General features: G+C 38.1%; 1 protein-coding gene across 1 annotated transcript in view; it reads right to left on the bottom strand.

The window, feature by feature from the left end:
- The window catches only part of S_2 (protein Star), an 86,311-nt gene that overhangs the window by 27,012 nt on the left and 32,568 nt on the right, over positions 1 to 26,731 (bottom strand). Inside the window, exon 2 of the mRNA XM_011192162.3 lies at positions 11,495 to 12,897. Within this exon, the coding sequence (XP_011190464.1) occupies positions 11,495 to 12,689 (1,195 nt within the window). The 5' untranslated portion in view covers positions 12,690 to 12,897. The remainder of the gene's footprint in view (positions 1 to 11,494; positions 12,898 to 26,731) is intronic.

Here is a 26,731-nt window from a genome sequence, read left to right as displayed (position 1 = left end):
CGCGGCTTTTAAAACGCTTTCGACAGACCTAGACACTTTATACATAGTACATTATGGTCCCCCCAATAATCTACACATGTATGTGGTTGGTGTTGCTTTCTGTGTGTGTGTCGTCTATAAATGCAGCGCATTCGATGGATCGTTGTACATATGGCAGACACACCGATGCATACTATATATGTATATAGCGACAAAAATGAATTTTTAATGTTGATATTTTTAGCCAGATTTAATTTATGAACGGCAAAGGTGTGAGCGCTAGAGGCGGGGCCGTCAGCCAAAGTGAGCAGCGACGAATATAATAAGCTGCTGTAAGCATGGCATTGGCGGTCACTTTGATAAGATGATTTAAAATAAAGATAAATTAATGGCAGCAGATAAATTAAGAATGGAAAATGGAAAATGGGAAATTATTTAAGTGGTTATATGTATGAGATGGAGACAGACAGACATACATATGCCGTCAACCATTGGTGGTTAAGTGAAAAGGGATTAATTGGGGTAAGATATTAAAAATAAATTAAATGTATTAATATTCTACGATTTAGCAGTCGCTCGAAGCATACGAAATAAAAATTTTGCTGGCGCTTAATTTAATTTCGAATTTTCTTTTAATTTAAATGTCACTTAATTAATTGATTCTATAAATAATGGGAAATGTATGGCGCTTATTTACTAAAGATATTTAAAGCAAAATTCAGCAGTGTGCATGATAATGTAGACATTACATGAGTGCATAAATTTGTCAGACCATTTAATGTTGGCTATAAAATCGTTCACGGTAGACGAAATAATTATACCAGGAAAATATGTTGCCAAATTAATTTGTTAATACTATATGTAGACTCAAAAAAAAAAACTGGGAGAATTCGTGCGAGAAACTGAAACCAACCGTCGCTAAAACTATGCTTTCACTGCTAGGTCTACTCTCTTGTTGACGTCACTTTAGTGATAGTGTGCGAATGTGTGGTGTTCTATATTCCTGATTTATAAAGTAAGGACGGCAAAGCTAAAGAATTTGATCTTAAAATATCTTGAATTTCATCGCAATATATCAGGAAAATGAAAGAATCCGAATTTTAAGTTCGAAAATGCTACTATTTAATTTCTGACCGACTTCCGATTCACTGAGGTCATGAAAATGTCATGCTCCATCGGCAAAAAGTTGCTTGGCAGCTTTTGCAGAAGCACTCTGTAGACAAAATTGGACGAGAATAGCAAACTTGCCACAAAGATAGAAACTGATTGAAAAGTAGACAACAACTTTTTGCTTAAGGGTTTAGGTGGGTTTCAGAGGCTAAAAACAAGGATATTTTCATACTTTTTTTAAATATATACAATAAAATATTTCATTTAAACAATTCAGTGTATCAAAAATGTATGTTTAAACAGTACTTTGTGAAATTTTTATTTAAAAATTCCGAAAACTCAGCCGTTGGCACCTTATCGGAGGACATCATAACTCTTGATTGGTTGATCTAATATTAATAAACCAAAAATATTTCGATATTGCATGAATTTATGTATCTAGTTAATGAACGAAGGATAAAATAAAATATTGAATTTTGAATTATTAACGGATTTTTAACCAAAAAACTCACTTTTTTGTTAAAATTTTCGGAATATATTGGCTCGAAAAAAAAATTATAATAGTTTATCCTTCGTTCATTAACTAGATAATGTTATTCCAAAGATGTGTACAAAATTTTAACAAAATCGCTTCATAACTTTTCGAGAAATCGTGTCTACCGACATGAAAAATTGAGTTTTGGGATAAATGCGTTTAAAGTTTTACATTCGTAGTGCTGTGGCCTGATGGAGGGAACTTCCCAAGGGTCTATCTCTTAGAATATCACTCGGATCGATTTGATTTATTTTTGGTTAATATTTTAAACAATTTTTTTCCAAATTTCGAAATTTTGAAACCCAGCTAACCCCTTAAGGCATTAAGTAAATATAGATTTTTGCTTGGGAAGAACCATAACAATCAGCGGGTTTCTCTTCTATATTAAAACAAAATATTTTTTACTGTTAAAGAAAGAACGCCTTTGTGGCAGTATAGTACGCGAACACACCTAACACCCAAGGACAGCACTATCAATCTGTGGCAACACCACATAAAGCTTAAAAGTTTTTGATTACTAATGCAACCATGCATTTTGACGTTTTGTTTTGTATTATCTTTTATGCTATTGTACTAATTTGTTATATGCCAATAAATCATTCTTTTTGGTTTAACCTTCAAACTGGTAGCACGTGCACTGTGCTATACTGGTGACCCCGACGAAGCGGCAGAACATACTGGCTACCCCCACAAGTGAGGAATCTTTCGAAAATAAAAATATGCTCAACGACGAGCAAGAGACACCGGCTCCAGAGCAACAGGCACCAATGCGGGTGGACACGCTGGAACAAGGGAAAGTTAAGCTCCCAGATTTCGTTGAGGAACATACCGACCTATGGTTCTGGCAAGTCGAGGCGGCATTTGAAGCGGCAGGTATCGTGTCCGACAGAAAACGATACTATACCATAATTGGACAACTGCCTACGCGCGTTATGTACAAACTAGCTGATTTCCGTACCAATCCACCAGCACGCAACGAAATGTACGAAAACCTAAAGGCTCGAATCATTAACGAGTTTGCCGATAGCACACAGACCAAACTAACAAAACTCCTCAGCGACTTATCACTCGGTGACCGCAAACCGTCACAGTTGTTAGCCGAAATGCGGACAAGGGCCGCAGCTACACCGGTTACAGACGAGCTCCTAAAGCAGTTATGGCTCCGGAATCTGCCTGAACAAATACGCGCAATTCTATCCGCAGACGAGCACATAATATTGGTCAACGCAGCAACGATGGCCGATCGTATCATGGAGGCTACTAAAGACAGTAACTCATTCATACACGCCGTTCAACAAAGCCCTCAGCAGACAGTAAACAAACACCCACAGCAAAGCTCCGGCAATGAACCTGCAAGTCAAGCAATTCTAGAAATGCAACGCCAGATCAATGCGCTCTCACGGGATCTCCGAGACATCAAATGGCCACGCCGCGATAACCAACGAAGACCAACACCTACACGATCGGGTTCACGAAGTCGCGAACACCACGACACATGCTGGTATCACTACAAATACGGGACGAGCGCTCGTAAGTGCAGGCCACCATGCAAGTTTGACCGTACGGCCGGCAGCACACAGGAGGACCCAAAAAACTAGTACCCCGAGCTCAAGCCATTGGAGGCGCTTGCCAGCTCGGCCACGGCAACAACAACCTCCGCCTTTTCATAAAAAACGTTTACGACAATCAACATTTCCTCATCGACACCGGAGCAGATATATCGGTGATCCCAGCAACCGCAACAAACAACACTCATAAACCGACGATTACCCAGTCAATTTACGCGGCGAATGGAACGCCAATACAAACATTCGGACAGAAAACTCTTAAACTAAATTTCGGTCTCCGTCGCCCATTCGAATGGACATTTTGCATAGCCGACGTAAAATCGCCAATTATCGGCGCGGATTTCCTAGCGCACTACGAACTGCTAGTAGACTTAAAAAACAAATTATTAATCGATAAAACGACGAGATTACATACATATGGTATAACGCGAGCTACAGCTACCACTGGCATTAAACTTGTTACGGGTACAAACAAATACACAGAATTACTCTCAGAATTTAAGGAACTATTCGCACCGTCACCTAATAAACGCATTGCCAAAACTGCAACGTTCCACCACATCGTCACGAGCGGTCCACCAGTGAACGCAAAACCACGTCGCCTCACACCCGAAAAACTAAAAGCCGCCAAAGCGGAATTCGAATACCTGATGGCGAAGGGTATTTGCCAGCCGTCCAAAAGTCAATGGGCTTCGCCACTTCATATGGCCCCTAAAAAGGACAATACCTGGAGACCGTGCGGGGATTATAGGGCACTAAACGCCGTCACCGAAAAGGACAGGTACCCCATTCCAAGTATCCAGACATTTCATCAAGTATTTGCGGGCAAAAGCATATTTTCCACTATCGACCTAGAAAGGGCGTACCACCAGATACCCATGCATCCCGACGATATCGAAAAAACGGCCATAACAACTCCGTTCGGCTTATTCGAATTTCGATACATGACATTTGGGTTATGCAACGCGGGCCAAACATTTCAACGACACATCGACAGTGTGTTTCGAGGATTAGACTTTGTCGTACCATACCTAGACGACATCTGCATCGCGTCCTGCACCGAAGCTCAACATGAGCAACACCTTCGAATCGTGTTCGAGCGTTTAAAGCAAAACGGCTTAACCGTTAATGGCAATAAATGTGTTTTTGGCCAGTCAAACGTTAGGTATCTCGGTCATTTAGTCACACCCAACGGTATTTTGCCACTGCCTGAAAAAGTAGAGGCAATAAACGCTTACACGGAACCAACCATCGCAAAGGACCTACGACGTTTCATAGCAATTATCAACTTTTACCGAAGATTTATACCCGGCGCCGCACGTACCCAAGATATCCTGCAAGCGCTTATTCCGGGCAACATCAAAAACGACAAACGCAAAATTCAATGGACCGAAGAGTCGCGAAAAGCATTCAACGATTTTAAACTAAAATTAGCCAATGCAACCCTGCTCGCGCATCCACAAGAAAACGCACAACTCACACTATCAGTCGATGCATCAGACAACTGTATCGGAGGTGTGCTGCACCAAATAAAAAACGACGAAGCGCAACCCCTAGGATTTTTTTCCCGCAAGTTAACAACATCTCAACGTAATTGGAGTACATACTCAAGAGAGCTTTTCGCCGTGTATAAAAGCGTTAAATACTTCGCCGACCAACTCGAAGGTAGATGTTGCTCGATCTACACCGACCACAAACCAATCACTTTCGCTTTTAAACAGAAACCCGAAAAGGCAGAGCCACGACATCTCCGATACTTGCATTACATCAGCCAATTTACGACCGATATACGTTACGTAAAGGGTAAAGAAAACACAGTTCCTGATTTCCTTTCACGCATCAATGTAATGCAACGCGAACCTATCGACTACGAGGTCATTTCGGCAGAACAGAATGCGGACAGTGAATTGAAATCCATTCTTCAAGGGAACGACCGCTACAGCATAATTTTGACTAAGATGCCCGTGCTCAATTCAGTAAAACAGATATATTGCCATATCTCAAACAACAAATGCAAACCTTACATTCCGAAGTCATGTCGCAAAACAATTTTTAACGCTATACACGACATTGCACATCCTGGTATTCGAGCGACTACCCGACTCATCAAACAAAGATTCGTCTGGCCCAACATTCACCAGGACGTTGCAACCTGGGCAAGGCAGTGCATACCATGCCAAAAATCGAAAATTCAGCGGCATAACAAGACCACACCTGGACGTTACGATACCACAGAGTCACGTTTCGACCATATTAACATCGACATAGTCGGCCCACTACCGCCTTCAAACGATTACCGATACCTACTAACGATCGTCGACAGATTTACGCGATGGCCAGAAGCAGCACCTATCAAGAACATAACGGCTGAAACTGTCGCCACCACACTCATAGATACATGGATCACGCGATTTGGTGTACCTTCTAAAATTACAACGGACCAGGGGCGACAATTTGAATGTCAAGTTTTTAAGCAGCTCAACGAAAGACTAGGTATACGTCACCTCCGCACAACCGCATATCATGCCCAAGCCAACGGTTTAGTTGAGCGTTTTCATCGTACACTAAAAGCAGCACTAAAATGTAAAGATCGGCGAAACTGGGCAATCGAGTTACCGCTCATCATGCTTGGACTTCGATCAATATTTAAAGAGGACATACAGGCAACACCAGCGGAACTAGTTTACGGAAAAAGCCTGCGACTACCAGCAGATTTTTTTACCGAACCGAAGCCGTACCCAAACGAAGCAGAGTTTGTTCAAGAATTCAGACATGCAATGGAATCGATACGACCGACGCAAACGGCACACCACACAAAAACAAAACCATTCATACAAAAGGAACTCCATCAATGTACGCAAGTCTTCGTGCGAAACGACGCAATGGGACCACCACTGCAGCAGCCGTATGACGGACCATTCACAGTAATAAAACGTCATCCGAAATATTTCACGCTGGACATCCGAAACAAAATTAGAAAAATTTCAATCGACAGGCTGAAAGCGGCATTTACCGACGACAACAACATTATCGACGAGAACGCAGGGCCGACTCCAGCTGAGATCAGCGACTCTCAAGTAAAAACCACAACTCGCCTGGGAAGAAGAGTTCGATTCCCTAAACGTCTGTGTCTGTAAGTACACACAGATTGAAAGGGGGGCTGGTTGTGGCAGTATAGTACGCGAACACACCTAACACCCAAGGACAGCACTATCAATCTGTGGCAACACCACATAAAGCTTAAAAGTTTTTGATTACTAATGCAACCATGCATTTTGACGTTTTGTTTTGTATTATCTTTTATGCTATTGTACTAATTTGTTATATGCCAATAAATCATTCTTTTTGGTTTAACCTTCAAACTGGTAGCACGTGCACGGTGCCATACCTTTATATATTAGTCAAGCTTTAAGTCCTCTCAAATAATAAAAGCATATTATTCACTAAAATTACCAACCTACAAACAAAAGACACTTCAAAAATAAGAATTGAAATCAGTCAATACCGTATTTAACCACTTTCTCATATAAAAAATTGAAATTCACAAGCTGAATTTATGAACTCCACAACATATTAATGACAACAATCAAAAAGAAGAAACAATAAATGAATATCGATTGGTATAAAATAACAATAAAGCATTATTTCCAAATCGAAATATACACAACGAAATCATAATAATTTTAATATTTCATGTCTTATCGGCAAATTACATCGCAAATCGTTTTCTGATGGCACCATAATAATAGCGCAAGCTTCCAAACAAAATAACAAAAACGACTTGTGTGCGAAACAAAGCGAAACGCGCCCAGGTCTGTATGACAGTGTGCCAAGCAGAAGTGAATGACAAGTCATGGCGGTAAAGCACGCCCGCTTCCTTTGAACGCCTGAAGATTTTTTATTTTCATTTTTACAGTTTTTTACTGTTTATTTTTATATTTTGCAGAATTCAACACCAACATCATTGTTTTATCAGGCATTTATCACGTCGAGTGTGAATTGTGTCTTCTTCACAACAGTTTCTTATATACAGCTGTTCAGGCTTTTGTGCACCGCTCCCAACAATGAACGCAACCAACAACAACATCAAGTCCAGCGCGACGACATGCAAATTACTCGTATGCACACTAATTTGCAAATATCAACAACTACTCTTACAACAACAACAGCACACCCCCTTGTCAATCCACTTGAGTTGGCCAAGTTCGGTGTGGAGTTGCCACTTACTAAGGCCGCCTACCACCACCGCCGCCAGCACATATCGGAAGCGAGAGTTTTGCAAGACTTTAGCGGACGTTGCAATTAAGTGGACGCCATGGTGACTAGACAAAAGCGACAGAAGAATGTTGTCACTTACAACTACTACTACAACTATAAGTTACTTCTTGTTGTTGTTGCAGCCTAGAGTGCGTCTATAGTGTTTCACACCTTCTCCTACTACAAGCCTCAACGAAACCTCAACGAGTATGAGTATTTAAATTGTTGTTAATGCGTTGGTAATGAATGGTACAAAGTCAGAGCAAAAAGTTTTGCAGTAAAATGCAAGACTCACGACAGTACTGAATGAAAGTTTGTCTGTAAAGGGTGTGTAATTATGTAATTAGGCAATAAATCGTGTTTTTTAATGTATTCTCGACTAGACTTTTAATAATGGCTTAATTAAAAACTGAAATTAGTTTATTTTAGAAAAGTGGTGTGGAAGAGTTGGCTTCGGAAAGACTGAAAAGTGCTTTCGGAATATAAGCAATTGGATGAGTGATCATGAGAGAGAGAAATCGGATACTTATTGATCACCTTCAGACAGTACTCTGATAGGCGTCACCTAAACAACTCGGTCGATTTGACGAAACTTCTAAGTTTTTCCATACCAGCTGCAAAATTTCTCTTAGGTTAGAGTATTAGAAGCCGTGGAAAGAGTCTCTGCAGGTGTCCTCTAAGAGGTAAGTACCCAGTGATGACCCCTGTGATACTACTCAGTTCTCATTTACTCAAATTTACCTTTTTTTTTTGGTCTGACCCTTAATTTTTCTTATAAAATATTCAACATAAAAGTAGAAAGAGAAGCACGACTACAAAATCAAGGGTCCATTAAATACCATATCTACCATAGCTAATACAGACTTATTAGAATAGCGGAACGAACCGACACTATCATATACATTAATTTTTTATTGCAATTTCGTTGGAATTGTTAACACTCTTCCCGTAATTGAAATGATAGCCCTGAAGTTAAGACAGGATATTGCACCATTTCATGCAAACTGAACTGAAAAAACTTGCAGGCAAATAAAAAACAACAACTAATTGTTGAGGAAAGACAACAACTTCAACAAACTAACAGACAACAACAACAACACACTTTGCAATCAGGCAATCAGAGACGATTAGCGAATTAAATAAATTAAATTGCCTCCAACCAAATATAAAACAACATAAATCCACATATACCACAACAACAACAACGAATAAATGTTAACTGCAGTAACATTGCGCCACAACGCCTGCAACAGCCAAAGGTAAGTATGTAAGTATGTATGCAATCACATCCGACGCCAAGGATGAGTCATAGCAGAGGTATGAGAAGCCGATGAGTGTGCGAAATTGTAATAGCGACAGCGGATGGTTAGCGGTGGCGCATTTCATTGTCTGGCTTAATGGCTGGCTGGCGCGTGTAAAAGTTTCGCAAAAACGGAAAGCATTTTGCGGAAGGCAACAGCAAGTAATAAGAAGTAAAAGATTTGGAAACAAACCCACGTATAAACGGCAAGGCAGTCAAGACAGCCAGCGAGTCAGTCAGTCAGCCAGGCAACCGAAAGCGACTAGAGCCCAGCCAACTGCATTCAATACAATACAGAAAACAACAACAAGAACACAAGCGCCTCTGCAATGAAGCATATGCATCATAGACAGACAGACATTGTGTATGCGTCGGCGGAACGAACGGCGATCATCCAGCTGTTGCCTGATTGACACCGTTGCCCGCGCATTCGTCCGTCCGGCCGTCCATACACTCAGTCGGCCAATTCATTCACGAACGCTTTGTTGCCAACCGGCAGTGCCACTAACCACAACTCACGGCAGCAGCGGTGCACCGAAACGACTTTAGCACTCTTTCGCAGGGTCGTCGCTGCCGACTCAAGTCCGCGACGTCGGTGTTTGTCAGTGGCGTTGGTGTATTGCTGCTTGTAGAATTCTCAATTAAATTGTGGCATTGCAATGCAAATTTGTTTGAGAGTTTGCTTTTTTATGTTTGCTTGCGAATAATTTTGTTTTTTTAGTCAGTTAACAAAGTAATAATGCGCATAATTGCTGATTACACGACGCTGAATGGAGGTGGGTGGGTGGCAACGTACGCGCAGTTGTAAACGTCTACTTGCCGTTTGGCGAGTGTCAATATTTGTTTACTGTCTTTTCTTACTTGTCTTTGTTTTTTTTTTTTTGGTTGTCTCTTGCAGTTTTGATTTTGTTTGCTTGACTCTTTTGTAATTTGCTTGTAATGTCATTATTTCGTTTTTTTGCTTTGTTGCTTCTTTTGTTTTTTTTTTTTTGCTTTCACATAATTACTTAGTTAGGGAAAGCTATTAACGCTGGCGTTTTCCTGTCAGGTGGGAGTGGAATAGTCTCACTAAGGACAGCTCCTTTGTGGTATTTATGTAAAATGAAAATGATAATAGAATAACTGAGCACTTTCCTAGGGAGTCTATTTGATAACAAGATGGATTAATGTAGATTAAAAATAGTTTTTGCAAAAGGAAGACGTAATGTTGAAAAGTTAAAGTTCAAAAGAGCTCAATATATTAATCTAAAAATAATTTTGTTGGAATTTTTATCCGAAGAACGCTTTCATCGGCGGTATAACTCTATTTGTGGCAGTAACTCCTAAGTCATTGCAATTCTAAACCAATTCAAAGAAACCGGAATTGGCTTGGATTTTATCCGACTTCAGGATGTCTTCTTTTAAATATTTGTTTACAATGCTCTAAACAGCCATCGCAACAAATCTTGAGATGGTTTCTTTGCGCATTCGGCAAAATTAGAAACAGGACTACGGGGACGGAGATCTAATCGGTTTCAAAGGGAAATAATGCCATGTCTAGAAGTGAAACTTTTCATGGCATAAACACGCAATTGCCTGCTAAGGGCCGACCGCTAGTTTTTCATTTCATGTTGGAGGATTTCGAATACGAAGATTAACAAAGTGAACTAAACTCAAGGTCTCACCAGCAACTATAGCCACAATCTAAAAATGTGCTCGAATATAAGAAATTCATGAAAAGATTAACGATAAGAATTAAGTATAATGTTATAAAAATCAAGACCTCAGCTACAGCCACAATTCAAAAGGTACCCGAATATTCGGAAATCGGGAATACTTGTGTTTCTAAAGATTATCTAAATCTAACTAAGCACTAATGTGAATGAAACAATCGCACTTCTGGTCCTAACACTCGGATTCCATAGGAATTAGGTCGGGTCATTAGATTGTCTCTAGATAACGATACTAATAACAAATGAAAGAACGATTGACAATAGATTCTTTCAACAGAGAACATCAAATATAATTCAAAGAGGCATATTTCTTCAAATTTTATACATTACTCCATTCATAAGGTAAGACTAAATAAGACACAAAAGAGTTTGGTGAGCCAACAACTAACTAACCCCGTAAATTATTTTAAAAACGTTTTATTAGAATAAAGGACCTCGAAGTAGTTTGAAAACTGTTGAACTCTCCATGTCACATAACTCAAATAGCAAGATGGGTTCAGAACTTATCAAATGTGTACATTATTTTTTCTATTCTAAAAATTTAATCAACAACAGTTGTTCTTTAGACGGATCTAATGGCATGTTAATACCGTAGAATTGTTTGTTTTTCTTTCTTTTTAAACAGCAAGCTGTTATTTGACCGCAAAAGTGTGCCTGCAGACCTGACGTCGAATAAGCGACTGACTTTGCTTCCGGTGCGTACAGAACACACAAAATATTAAATACACGAAACCAGTAAAAAGCCGAGACGACCGACCCTGATAAAAAAGTAGATCTATATAAGTACGGAATGTGTCAGCATCCAGGTAAGAAAGTCAACATTAGACACATGTCCAAGATATCAAATTATCAAGCAAATAAAATAAATAAAACATCAGGAAGCAACAGACAACAAGTAAGGCGCCACACAAACAAAAGTCTCTAAAGTCAAATAAATGGTGGTGGACTTCCCTACGTTAGACAACTTACAAACTAACACACTTTTAGTGTTTAATTTATAGTTAAATGTGTTTAAGAATCCAGAAAGACTCACCTGTCGTATCCATGTAAACAATTAATATGCTAAAAACGATCGCGAACGACAGAATGCATAGCACAACTGGCAATAGTTGACGATAACGTGACGGGCCTAGTAGTTGGGGATCATATTTCTGTGACTTTTTACATCCGCTTGACGACGATTCCGCCGCAGCTGCTGCCGCGGCCGCCGCCGCTGCTTTGGATGTGGACTTTAACGTTGTCGATGATGTCATTGTGTGTTGATGTTTGTGATGATGATGGTGGAGATGGAGATGCTGTGTGTGGTGATGTTGATGTAAATGATTGCAACCTTTATCACTGTCACTTGTGCCACCGCCGCCACCACCACAACAACCGCTGGCTAGCGATTTCTGGCAGCAATTACTGCTATTTGGTTGATTTTGGTTTTGTTGAAAGTGTGGCGCAAGTCTTGTCGGCGTTGAAAGTGGCGAAGATACGGTGCTGGCTGATGGTGAACTTAGAGCACTACTAACACCACTGGCACAACCATCGCTGATGGCGTGTATGGGTGAGGCACGCGGGTCGGCGGTATAGTAATCAACACTCTGCAGCTGTGGATGCCGGCTATTACAGTTATCCGCCGCTGTTCGACTAAAGCGATGCTGCAAGTAATCCGGCTCATCCACAGACATAGCGTGTGCGGCCGACTCTTGTGCAGCAGCAGCAGCCGCTGACCACCGCAATGTCGTGGCTGGCGTACAGTCTACACAGTCTTTGGTGTTACTCGATCGACAGTAAACATCATCATCATCGTCACAATTGAGATCGATATCATCGATATAAGCCAAAACCATCGTATTCACATCGACACCATCTCTATTATAGGCGAATTTATTATCCAACGCGTCCACATGCGGTGCGTTGTGACTGCTTGTCGTTGTGTTGTAGGTTCGCACAGGCGTTAAACGTGGAAAGGCGGCGTTGAAATGCGCCTCTTGCGGCTCAGCGCGCGTAGCGTCACTCTGTTCTGCTGTGGCGCTTGCTGTTGCACCATTGGAATTGAGTTGTTTTGCAGCATTTTTCGCCGACTTTGTGGGCGAATTCGTCGCACTCGTGTTGCCCGTTCCCGCCGAGTGATGCCGCCTATGATGTGCGTGCGCTTTATTTGAATTTTGACGCGCTGTTGACTCGGCTCGCTGCAATTGCTCGATCGCCAAGTCGGGATGCGCTGAGAATTTCGTCGACATATTCTCACTTTTTTCAGTTCTTAGGCTTTACTAGGTTTGTTTTAGAGGTTAGGTTTTTGAAAGTAATATATTTTTTGGGGTCTTCAGGTGGTATTAGAGTTTTCCACTTGAATTTACGAGAAGTAATGTTTTCCGTTTACAGTGACTTATGTAGCACATTTTGTTTTATTTTGCACATTACTTGTTTGTTGTTTACAAATGTTTCAAGCTGAAAAGATAAAAAAAGGAGGGCACAGATTAGTAAAGTTTAAAATATCATATATAAATTATGGTTAGAAATAGGGTAGATCTAATATAAAAACAACAGTTACAAAATATTAAAGCAAAGTTGAAAGAACAAAGTATTTTTATGAGAGAGATTCTCATTATTTCTTTCAAACGTATGAATCCAATAAAAAGTCCTTAATTCTAAATATATATAATAAATTAGTCCAAAAATATAATTTTCTACCGATCTCCAGATGATCTGGATGATAAGCTTTATATTAACTTGATATCCAGGAAAGCACCTTGGAATAATAGTTAAGAAACTGTTTTCATCTAAGCGGTCGTAGAGATATAAAGCTTGCTAAGACCATTACCACGAAAGTCGGGTCTACTTAGATATAGGAACCAGCATTTGTTCCAAGAGCTTTTTTGTCTTCTCCAACAGTTAAACATTTTAAGCCTTCAACGGACTCAAGTTTAATTGAACGGCCTTGAAGAGATCGGATGTATACGGACGGAAGAATGAATAGTCAATATATTTCTTAGGCTATCGTATGACCGAATTGTAGAATCTAATCGTGAAACATTTAACGTTATTACAACAATAACTAACAGAAGTTCTTGCTATAGTAATCAGCCAAGTTTATACTAATCGGAGGCATAATTGTGAGACTTATGAACCAATAGTCCACTAGGTCTATCTTTAAGGTTCAGAAGTATTGAAATTTGGTGGCGAAGAAATCTTGTAGCACCACAAAAAAGACGAGCCCTTCAATTCAGTGAGCATTCCTAGTTATACTTAAATCTTTTGCTATTAATATGGCATTGGCGCGTGCCGGAATATTGCTTAAATTTCGAAAATTCAATTGTCTACAGACTAAACCAAAATGGAATGGAATGTATTATTAAAAAATCACAAGGGGAAAAGTGCAATGACCCGAACCAAAGAGGATATAGAAAACAAGCAACGACAGTACTGTACCACAGGAGACCACAAGATCACTTTAAGCAGTATGTAGAAGGAGCCTGTGCAGCAAGGATGCCAGCTTGCCAACAACAAACAACAATTCACGCTAAGTTTACGACAAAATAAGACACCAACTGCCGTCAAGCAATGCAATGTGATTCGTATCCGAAAAAATACTGATTTTTTTCTTCATTACTAAAAATGTTTTATTTCTTCATAAAACAGGGAAGTGCATATGAAAATAGTGCTATTTGCTTATGCAGTGAGTGTGGAAAAAACCGAAGCATGAAATACAAAGCGCATGTGGCATAAGGTACGAACGAAATGGAGTAAAACAAAAAAAAATTGGTTTTTAGGTACCACCTGTCAAAAACACTCAACGACACATACATACAAGTGCTGGCAAACTCAAGTAGTGTGCAACACAACAAACACATGACGCGCTTTAAAGTGGAAATATGAAGACCATAACGACTGCGCATGGAAGCCGGAGTTGGCGAGCGCACAAAGGAACTACCGAAAATTTGAAATTTACAACAACAACAAAATTTAGAAAAATATGTGGCATTTCGAACTAAATTAAAAAGGCAATGAAATGAAAGAAGACGCAACCAGCGCGCAGTTATGGCGCGCAGAAATGGAAAATATTTTTTTTTTAATAAAACTGAATAAATTACAAGAACAAGGTGATGGTGCAACATAAAAATATTCGTCACACACAACCATATGCATGCATATACACGTGTATATATTGGTGTTAAAGGTATTTTTAGCTCGCTACTTGTGCGCCTGCGCAACAGCCGAGCGAACGAACCTAATGAAATGAGTTCAACAGCAGCAGGCAACAGGCAGTCAACGTGCAACAACAACAACAAGTAGCAACAGTCGAGCGAACAACAAAAACAAAAATAATAAAAACAACAAGTAAAAAGAACAACAACAACAACAAGAAAAACAAGAGCAAGTGTGTATTGTACACGAAGCCTAAGCAAGCGACCAACAACAACAACAGCAGGCAATAATAATAACAACCACTACCAGCCAATGTGAGTGCGAGTACTTGTAAAACATAAACACAACAAAAATAGCAAAAACATCCGCGCCAACAACAACAACACCAGCAAACAGCAGCAGATGTTTTTCCACCAGCCGTTCATCATTCGCTACACCGCTTCTTCAGCGGCACTGAAACAAACTCCATGGAAGTCATCGTCGTCAGTGCCGTCGTGCTTCAACAGCATTGCAGTCGAAAATTTATGAACCATAACGTACATACTACATATGTCCGTCCAACCATCCGTCCGTCTGTTCATCCGTCCACCAACAGTCCAGTCGCGCTGGCTACTTGCTCTTTAACATTACCGCCATGTCAGGGCAGTGGCAGAGGCGGAGGTGGCGCGTCGCTGACAAGAATGTGCCAGACGTTCGACGCGCACGCAAATACCCGAGCATAGCCGAGGTAACCGAGGAGTTGAATGAAGTTTGCGAAAAGTATTAGCAAAGTAATAAGGGGCGGTAGGTAGGTGGGTGGATGCGATGAGAGAGCGGGTTTTGGGGCGTTGGCAAATTTTTAATTCATTAAAATGATTGGATTTGAATTTGCGTGTTAGTTGGGGAGCTACATATGGTGGTGGCGGTGGGATTAAAGACGAACTTTATTTATTTATATTTTTGAGGAGAGTTTAATTTCGATATTGGTTTCAATTGTATGAGAATGCAGTAAGGAGAGTAATATATTAATGGAACTGTGAGTAGATAGAGCAATTTGAACAATTACTGAAAGGAGACTGGAATATTGTTCAAAGAGCTCCATTTAAAAGATTTCTCGACTTTCGTATAAAATAGAAGTACCGTTAAGAAAGTATTTTTGTATAAAATTAGTGAGCAAAATTTCATTTCAATCCAAAACAAGTTCAAGTGATTCATTTCGACAAAAAAAACAATTCAAAGGCTTTTCGCAAACTTCACATTATTATGAGAATGAAGTAATGAGAGTAGTTCCTTAATGGAAACGTGAGTAGATCCGAGGAATTTGAACAATTACTGAAAGGAGTCTGGAATAATGTTCAAAAAGCTCTATATAAAAGCTTTCTCCAGAATTTCATATAAAGTACAAGTATAGTACAGTTAGGGAAGCAAAATTAGTATAAAGTTAGAGAGTTAAATGTCATCTCAATACAAAACAAGTCCAAATTGCTTCGTTTCAGAAACCAAAATGTATCGATTATCGTTAAAAATTGAATTCAAAAGCTTTTCGCAAACAATCACATTATGCAATGAATGCGGAAGAGTCTTAATAACAGTAAATTATGCATTTTATTGCGGCTAAAATATTTTTGGCAACCCACAAGGTTACTTTACAAATATAATGAGAGTGGAACTGCATTAACCGAAAATATAATCGATAACACGCGACGATGAAAACGAAGTGAAAATTGTACCGTTGGCTAGACATATCGACGTGTTAATAAAATTAAAAATTAATGCAAAGCATTTCACTTTCATTTAAGAAGGTGCAAAGCAATTGCATAAATAAAAGTGTGAGAAAAAGCGCATTTCAAGGAAAAAGCTAATTGGTTGAAAATCATGCACCGAAAGTGCCATGCAGTGAGTGCGGCATGCAAACATTGCATTTAATTTAATCAAAATAAAATGGTTGAGATGAAATAATAAATTCCGTTTGCATTTTGGGCTGCCGAAATAATCTCACTCGCATATGATTAAGGAAAAAGCTAAAGAAATAAATATGCTTTGAAGTTTTAATGGCGGCGTTAGTGCAGCAGCCAAGTGCCTCATGTGGCGCGCAAACTCTACGCTGCAAATTAAAACGCCACAGGGGTTTAGATCAAAAGTAGTGCGAGAGTACGAGTACATGGCTTCCTGCGAAGTTGCTAAAAATCAAAGTGCAAGCATGCACAAGTGTAACAACGGGAAAAATGCAGCATAGTTATTCTGAAAACTAATAAATTTCACTGCAAGCCAAGGCAATAAATGTTTGTCGGCGAAAAAAAAGAAAAATATACAAATACACATTAAAACACAATACGACCGAAAGTGACTACGATTTTATTGCGCAGAACAGGAACAAAAACAAGCGTGCAAATTTAATTACATAATCCAGACGCTTTTATGTGTTGCCGCTCCGCTAACAAATCCTTGCAATCGCAAATGGTTTTTAATGGTTGGAATGCGGTGGAAGTGGTTGTCGACAATGTATTGGAAAGTGCAACAAAATAATGGCCAGGAAAAGCATAGGAAAATAGACATAAATATTGCATTGTTGCTGTTTTTTTGTAAGAAAAGAAAGTACTGTAAATCACTATAAGAGTTAAAAGCAAAGTGAAATAGCATAACGGTTAGAGTCCACATCCTGTTTTATGTTTCTGGGCTTGGGTTGCCACACCAATCCTTTCAACTAATTGGAACAAGGCTTGATTGCATGAATTCTCAGTAAAGTTTACAGAAATCTTGTTTGCAATCCGCAGCTAACTTGAAATTTTAAGCATAAAATGTTTCTCCAGAGCTCCTCATTCATTTTCAGCAAGCATTTAAACTACTTTTAAATAAACCAATAAATCAGAAAGTTCGTTCTAACTAAATTCTTATACGAAAAATTAATATAACAGGTTTTCATCAAATGGACGTATGCAACAAATCAACAGTTCTTGTAATTATGAAACACTTTATGCAGTTTTATAAACAAAATACTATCCAAATTTATTTTTAACAAAATTTCAGTGCAGAAAATCAATTTTCAAAAAGTTCGTCTAAAGGATGTACACGTTTTATTGTCACGGAAGGTAAGAAAAAACTATAATGTACTGCATTGATTCAATAAATAAAGTCATTATAACTGAACAGTGCCGAAAATCACTATAAGAAAAATTCATCAAATGGATGAATGCAAGTTTTTAGCGTGGATAATATGAAATATCAATAATATATTACATTTTTACAATAAATTTTATCATAACTTCAAACTGACATACGAAATTTCATACAAAAACCTGTTATTTTTTCACTTTTTGATATAATATTTGGAGGGAACTCTACTTAGTATCTTCATTGAATTATATACATATTATTATTATTGTTCTCAAACGTGTTTTATTTGTTATCATCAGTTTTCAGGGATCGAAATCAACAGCGTTTTTTAAAAAATATCTATGTATATTTTTTCAACGATAGATACTATTTCTTTGATGGAATTTTGGGTTTATCACTCTTCTTAAACCACTAAATGCATTTTTGACCTCTAAAGCCACCAATAACCTCCTTAATATTAAGAGTAAAGCTTTTATTTCACTCTAAAACCCTCACCCTTTTCATCGATTGGACGAATGCGAATTTCGAATAACTTGAAAGCAGAACCTTTCTTCAAACATTTCATTATATATTAAAACGAACATAACTATATTTTTGATGAAATCTCAGATCTATGTTTCTTTCTGATTTATTAGTATTTATTCTAAATTCTTCGCTATACTAACTTCCGCATACAATTCTACTTTTCGGAAAATATTTAATTTGAATGGTTTCTCGTTTTGTACAAGACGAATCTAATTTAAACTGGAACAAATGACTGCAGCAAATGTATATGCTATGTAAAACAATAAATAAAGGAAATAATAATGAAGGTATTCACTTTTCCATAGCTTCGCTACACACGTGCAGTTAGAACAACTGTCTGCCTTCAGTCGGGCTAAGACATAGAAATATTGCACTTAGGCACTAAAACCAATTACGAAAGGCCAGTTCAAGCACAAATATGCTCAGAGGAACAACAACAACAATTGTAGAAATAAATAAAAGACAGTGTACAGTGGCGAGTTGAAAGAATGTTACTGATGGCCACAAAGCCACTGGAGCATAACGACAACAACATTCGCTGTTGGTAACAAGCCAAGCCGAGTGGTCAGTCAGACAGCCAGCAGGTTAACGCGAAACGGCACAGTTGTTAAGCAAATGAAACAAGTGAACTTTAGAATGAGTCGCGCTGTCCTTCTGCCCATATGGCGTCATCACAACTACGGACTGACTGACTCCTCGGGTGAAACAGTAAGAAAATTAACATTAATCGAAGAAGCGATAACAAGAATGCAATTGCCGCTGCTTTGACCAACACCATCAGGCGCTGTAGGTCAGGCCAATAAAAATTCTTACTTCCTTGGGCAAAAAACGGTAGAGGACAACTGGAAAAAAACCAAGATAATTAAAAATGTAAAATGGACAAATGTGTTGGCATAACTCCAAAAATAAAGTGCATAGAGGAAGAGAGAGAGCGGAGGGGCAACAAAAGGACACATTTCTTTAAGCAAGGTTTATGGATTGCTGCAACAGTAAGGAAAGAGGAAGCAAAAAATTCAAGAAAAAGTAAAAAAAAGTCCGGGACTTGTCACTATATTATCTGCGAAACGTCTGCGTTATCTACCGTCTACCGCCTGACGCTTTTCACTCGCTCACGTTCTCTAAGTCACGCCAAAGCAGCGGAACGCAAACATCTCCGGCGTGGCTTGCAACTTTTTCAGGTTAATTTCGTTGGTCTGACTGAGCGCGCATATCCTTTTTTCTGTTTAGCCAAAATACAATTTTTTCCGGAATTTTTTCTTCACGATGACGGGCTTCTTCTTCATCTCCCCAGCGACGAAAAGTGGAACGTGCTTAATGTCTGAAACGTGAAATTTATGCGTTCACACTGTGACTCGGCGGCCGTCTGACACACAATAACTAATGGGAAGAAGAATATGCGGGTTCACTCACACCACACTTGTGTGTGTCTTGCTACCTTGATAGCGCCGTACGAAACTGGTTCAATATACATCCATATGTTACGTCTTAGCATAAGCAGAAAAGAGCAGAAAAATGAAGACGCATAAATTTTGGTAGGCAGCACATTTTGTACATGAAAAATTGCTGTCTACATAGCAATATAAATTTTTGGAATTCTTTTTTATGGATGGGTGAAAAAACGTTACGCTCTAAGCGTTGAGATAAGCAAATGTTAGCGCCTGTTGTCCTGCTGTTTTCTTGTTAACCTTTTCTTTGGTCCCTGTGTGTGGTCATTAGGCATTGCGAACTGACCACCAGGACCTTCGTAATTTTATGCATTTTGCAAAAATGCCGTTGCAAAATTTGCACACACGCTGCGTTAAAGAGAAATTATTTTATTTTTCGGGTTAAAAACATTGAGCTAACATAATTTAACTATTATTTGGCACGTTTTCTGGCATTTTCACATGACGGGTGGTTAATTAAGGTAGTTAGTTTTATACACAGGACCCGAATTCTTTGAAGTGAATACTTTCACATAAAGGCAGAAAATAAAATTTCCCTTAGGAATAATATCGTTTTCACACAATCATTTAACGAAATATTATTTTTAAGGTTCTATAAGGAAAGCATGGTTTCACACAGAGTCACTGGACAAAAACTAAACAGAAGGAGTTTTCAAAAGTAGGCTTACATTTATCTGAAGTTCGCAGCAAGGTCGCGTATACCAACGAAATATAGAATTGAATAAATCCATCGAGGAGATCTCTAGATTGTTTAGACAGTTATAGAGAACATCAAGAATCAAACGAAGTCCATGGAACTATTAATAAATTGATTGAGGTAAACCTACTTGTAGCACATTTTAGAAGAACTTGTGGTCAAATGAAGTTTAAATAGGACTGCGAATACGCTATCAGAGATCAAAAAACTATAAAAGTATGAATACTATCTTCAACTGGGAGCTTTTACTGAATCAATTTAGAGTTCATGCCAAATGGATGTGTCCAGAATCAGTAATATCTACCATATATCAAAAGCTTAAAACTGGTAGTTTGAGAACAATGAGTATTTTTAATTTCTAATTGGAATTTACTAGGAGATAGTGAGGTCCATATTGATACTATGGATTTGGTTTCTCAAACCATTTGTTTATAACTAACACTGGTATAACTTTTCAATGGCCTGATTGTAGACTTTGTATTCTTGATGGTCTTCAACATATATATTTTGTTAGTGTTAATTATAAAGATTATTTGAAAACACTATTTAAAGTCGGGAAGTAAAATAGCTTAACTATTTTAATTGGAATCACCGGGTTCAAGGTTTCACATCCCATGATATAGAAGAAATCAAGCGGTTGAGAAGTTCCTAACTTAGTAGAACCGGCTTTTATATCATCTGCAAGTTTATCGATTGATCTTAAAGAATATACTTTTACAAAAAATGACTTATCGTTAGACGAAAAGTCACGTAACACGAGAAAATGAAAGAATTTAGATTTAAGTCCTTTTGACGCACTTTTTATCACATCTTAACTGAACAAACCAAATCCAAGCTAAGGAGAACAGTTCGAGAAAGCCTACTTGAATGCTGTTTAGACAAACTAATCACTCGGTTTGTGGCTAATTATAACTGGAACACACCTGACCAATTGGACAGTCCACACTCCGCACTTTAATTCAATGAAATATCTTCCGTAATCCGTTAAATATTGGTTACAAATTCAGCAAAATCACCAAATCTCACATTTATTCACGAGGGATTACACTTTAGTATCAGGTATTAGCGATATATTTTGATTATCAAGTTTCGAAAACTATATTTCACACTTGCACATTTGTCGTAAATGAAAATCGCACATTAACGTCCATAATTATGACACTAAATTTGGAAACTCAATAAACACTCTGTCACTAGAGATCACAAACTGTTGCTTGATGAAGCAAAGTCAGTCAAAAACTAATGCACTCAATCACTTCCTTGGAAACTCCCTCTCTCTCTCTCTCCAGAAATGTAATCTTCAAACAACGGCGCACATCTGCTCCTATTACGCTCTCTGTACTCAAAGGAAAACAAATATTTTCTTTTACAAATACACCAACGAGCTAATAATTTACTGGTGGTGAAGAGCAGGTTTTCTACAAATGATGCTGACAGGCAACTTAAAGAGCAATTTCTCGAGAATTCTTGACAATGCTGCGTTTTTCTTCAGTGTGCAATTCGTCTGTACTTTTCCACACGGAATTCCTTCCGTTGCATTTTCGCTTGTTTTTCTTCCTGTGTGTGTTTGTATTTACTTGTGTTTTCGTACGCCTTTTATGTATGGCTGTGTGCTTCGGCAAATAATCTCAATTTTCATTTATCACCTACAATGCCAGTTAGGCCGCTGTCACCTGAAACGCTCCAGCTCCAGCAGCTGTCGGACCACGAAACCTTACGCCGCAAACAAACAATGTGAGAAGAGAGAAGAAAGACCTAAAGACCTTTCTACTTATCTACAACTCATTTCAATTGCATTTCCGTATCGTTGCATTGCCAACCGGATGAATGAGTGCCACCAGCAGCAACCACCGGCTCGGCACACATAGAGAAAGGTACTATATAGACGAGAGTATTTGAGAAAGGTGCAATTTGTGTTTGTATTTGTTGTAGCGCACGCACTACCTTCTTTATTTACGCACACACAGGCAGTAAACACAAATAAATCCTCGACCAAATCACATCAGCATCTTTAAGTTGAATTACCGGTGCGACGGTCCATCCATCATGCAACTTCGGCGGCTCTCAAAAGCCATGCCGAGCGCAGGTAAAATCACAAAGTAACCGAAAAAAAATGTTTCATTTTTGTTGCAGTTGTCGAATCCTGATTAAGTAAATTACTATGCCGCCCAATTTTTTAGCATTCCATTTGGATTACCTTTGCAGTGAACGGGCCATATGTTGTCGCTGACGTCGACATTGTGTCAAACACCTTGTGTGCCTGTGTGTGAACAGGTCTTGAGGTCTCTGTGTGCGAGTATTCTTTTTTTGTGTCTGCGCCGTCACATGTAATGAAATGTTTCATTTTTCTTTTTTCCACTTTTCGATTTGCTGCTGCTGCTGACTGCTCATTCCACTTTTAATGTGCATCTGTGGTGCTCATTCTGGTTTGTTATTAGAACTAAGTTGAACTCGTATAAGCACCGACAAGCGTATGGTCGTATTGTTTGTTTGCGGCTGCTCGCCTTGCCGTGTTAATCACAGAGGCCTGCTCGATTGGGTTGGTGCGCATGCGCAACAGGCCAATATGATCGTAGATACACACATACATTCATATTTGAGTTCTCGTGCTGTATTATTAAGAGGTCTGTTGCGCTGCACTCACTAATCAGCTGCCATAATTGTGTTGGTCGCCGCCGACATTTTTGCTTTGGTTGTTATTGTTAACTGATTGCTGTAGGGGTTTTTTAATTTTTTATGACTTTGGGATTTTCTAACCTTCAAAAAGGTAAAGAATTTTTATGTTTTTTAAATTCCTCGAAATGTCCAAACATTTTTGGTGAAGCTAAGATTATTTTCAAATCTTGTGTTCGGCATAAAATTTTAATTTTAATAACCGTTCATAAAATTATTAGGTATAATTTATGGGATCCATATAAATATTTTATTTATAAATATGTTTCTCATCGTAAAAAATAATATTTCGTTTTATTACATTTGTTAAAATATTTTTGTACACAAATAAAAATTTTCCGGTTAGGTGGTCGAAATCGACATTCCAGTTCAAATTATAATAAGATTTTGAACTAGATAAAAGATAGGTCAGTACTGACGATAAGGTTTGTTTCTTCACCACCTCCATTTCTATAACAAACCCTGGTCTTGTCTGATTAACAGATCGATATTGTCAATGTTAGTTCTTAAACAAATTATAATACCAAAAAAAAATATTTTGTGCGTATTTCCGTTAGAGAGTAGCGAATCGAACAAACTCGTGTCAGTTATTCATACAAGTCGAATACTCTCTTCCATATAATTCAACTCGGTAACTTTGTTGCTGCTTTGACAAGTAAAATTTTTGACAAGAGAGTAGCACTCAAATATAGAGCTTGGAAATGGCGAATCGTAGACGACTAAAACGTAACTAGCTAAAGTGTGACACTAGCTGAAAAAATGTGATGTTTACAATGAAGGAATGACTAAAAGATCATCCAAAAACTGAACTGAGGCCCTCTTTAAGGTTAAGGTTCGTCAATTTTCAATGCTTGCGAGTGAAGAATGGAATAAAGGGGCTCTTCAACCGTGATCGAATCCTTTCGAAAGTGGCCGTACAGCTGTAACTCGATATAGAAAGTCGAAAGAAAGTTTGTTGCTTACATATAGACAAGAAAAACTACTTAGGGGTTTCACAGAGCGTTAAACTTTAATGAAATGTAGATATCTATCTCTAGACCTTTCGTAAGGCTATCGCCAGGCTTCAGAAGAATATATCTGATCTTTAAATCCTGAGTAAGCTAGAAGAAGAGAAATCCAGATCCAGATGAGCTCAAATTAATCAATATATGAGAAAATCGCTATATAACCTGTTGAACTTGGACAAATTCTCTAAATGAAGCGAGAAAAATCAAGAGAAGGTATTTTGCATTAGCATAAAATATTACAATTAATATGAATTTATAAATTTCATATCGCTTAGTTATCATAAATGCAATAGTTCTCTAGTGGCAAAACCTGCACTCAAAACAAAAGTCGTTCCACTTCAGTTCCCACAGATCAGCATAACGCTCGCATTGGAGGTTTAACGAAAGGTTATAGAAAATTCAGTACGGTTCAACTGTGGCACACGATGGTAACAGCACGGCTGCGAGAATAGTTCGTGCCCATCATTATGGGGTCTAAACGGCAACTGCCATATTATCGGACTGATTCTTTTCCCCTGCGTACAATTCGAAACGCTTGAGTTAACCGCCGTAGAACGAGGCACGATTGTAATGATACGATGCGATACACGCGGCAACACGAACGTGTACAGCAAAGATAAGCGCGGCTAGTAGCACAGCTAACGTGGCTAAGTAATATTGCCGAGCTGCTGCTAGCAAAGCTCCACCATAATAGTGTTGAGCAGCGGCGTGGTTTACTAAAAACAAGTCGGAGCTCATTTGTAGCACAATGGTTTTACCAACGCATTCATATGATTATTACCACGTCTATATTGGTTGTGGCAAGGGGTAACGCAAGATCCAAAGCGAGTCGAGTGTCGAAGTCGGACAAACAACAAGCAACAATAAAGTTTATGTGCTTTGCTGAAGCATCGGAAGAATGTAACCCATAGTTGAGTGAAGTGCAGTAGAATACCATTGGAGTACAACAACAATAACAACAAGTAAAATATGCAGTAGAAATATACTTGTTACCCAGTGGGTTGGACTGCGGCAGCGACGTTGACTCCGTCTGTACGCAGTTGGAAGTTCAAGCTGTGGTTGTGTTTGGGTTGAGACGCTGCCTGCTTGTACCACCTGGAAAGTGGAATGTCTTAACAATAAAATATCCACAAACAAGTAGTAACAATTCATTCAGCGTAATAGCAAGAATACGAACATATTTACACAGTTATGCAGACGATAAAGACACGGCTTTTGAAGTGAAGAATCTATAGTGAGGAGATACTCACCGAGTGTGGAGAGCAGCAATAACAAATGTGAAAGAATAAAATAATCAAGTTGGACTTGGCAAACATATACAAGATGCTCGAAATGCCACAGCCATATATGGTGGAAGCCACGTCCAGGCGGTGGTTCAGGTGATGGCAGCGGGGAAGCAGAAACAATGAAGCGCGAAGTGGCAAAAGCCAAGTTGTGTGTGTGGGGCAGTAGTAAGTAGAGTGGTTTGGAAAATGACTAGCAAAGCCATAAAACGTAAAGAAATGTGGCAGCAAAGAAAAAGTGGAGTTATGAATGCTATTGTTATTGTTGTTGAGTACGAGTATAATCAAGAAACAGAATAATTTGATACAATACTTGTTATATGTGCTGTCTGTCTGCTTGCTTGTCGATATGAAATATAGCAACAATAACAACATACATAAATATATGTATATGCACTAAAGCCCTTGCATTCATCATTCATAAGAAATATTTTCGTGTTATTTCCACTCAATTTTCTGTTACCCCTTTTGGTATAGTTGGTGCTATCAACTCGCTCGCTTTCAATACAATTCTTATTTGTACTATGTGCAGTGGTATTACCAATACAAGTTATTATTTTACTTGCTGCAATTAGTATATCTATGGCAGGATTGCGTTACAAATTTGGAAGCTATAAATAAATCTATTTGTGTGTATTACAATAAAGTTAGTTTATTCCATTTAATTTAATGAAGCTACGAATTTTTATAATAAACTACAATTTTTGTACATTTCATCGATTGGACGAATAAAAATATAATTCGGTTTTATGAAGAAATAACAATAAATAGATAAAATTTTTAGTTTATAACCATATTCTCAAAAATTCATCGAATGGATGAATGCAATAATTACGAATATATTCATAATTTTGCTTAACGAAATTGAAAACACAGGTCATTTTAACCACTTCTTTTATTTTTTATGCACAAAAAATTACATCGAATCGATGAATTAAGCAATATGCAATATATTTACTCGTATAACTCATAATAATGCATTTCAAATAAAAAATTATGTTCTAAATGGCTTTTGCTCATAAATAATAAAAACAAAGTTTAAAAGAATTTAAAATTAAAAACAAAAATAAATTTAAATAAAAAAATGAAATAAAATAAAAAAAATAAATTAAACAAAATAAATGAAATAAAAAAAGTTAAATTAAATTAAAAAAAAAATAATAATAATATATTAAATTTAAAATAAAAAATAATATTATTAAAATAATAATAAAAAAATAAATAAAAATGTAAAAATCTAAAGTTATTATATTAAACGAATTCAAATTAAACAGTAATGCAATTATTTTCACAATAGAACATATTATCCAAAGCAATGAGCCTCATTAAGGTGAGTAAATATGGATTACCAGTGATTTCAATCAAATAATAAGAAAACGATTGTAGAAAATAGATGTTTCCGCATTCATCCAT

This window comes from Zeugodacus cucurbitae, chromosome 3 (assembly GCF_028554725.1).
Source record: "Zeugodacus cucurbitae isolate PBARC_wt_2022May chromosome 3, idZeuCucr1.2, whole genome shotgun sequence".
NCBI classification, from domain to species: domain Eukaryota; kingdom Metazoa; phylum Arthropoda; class Insecta; order Diptera; family Tephritidae; genus Zeugodacus; species Zeugodacus cucurbitae.
This window is presented reverse-complemented; position numbering and strand designations above follow the sequence as displayed.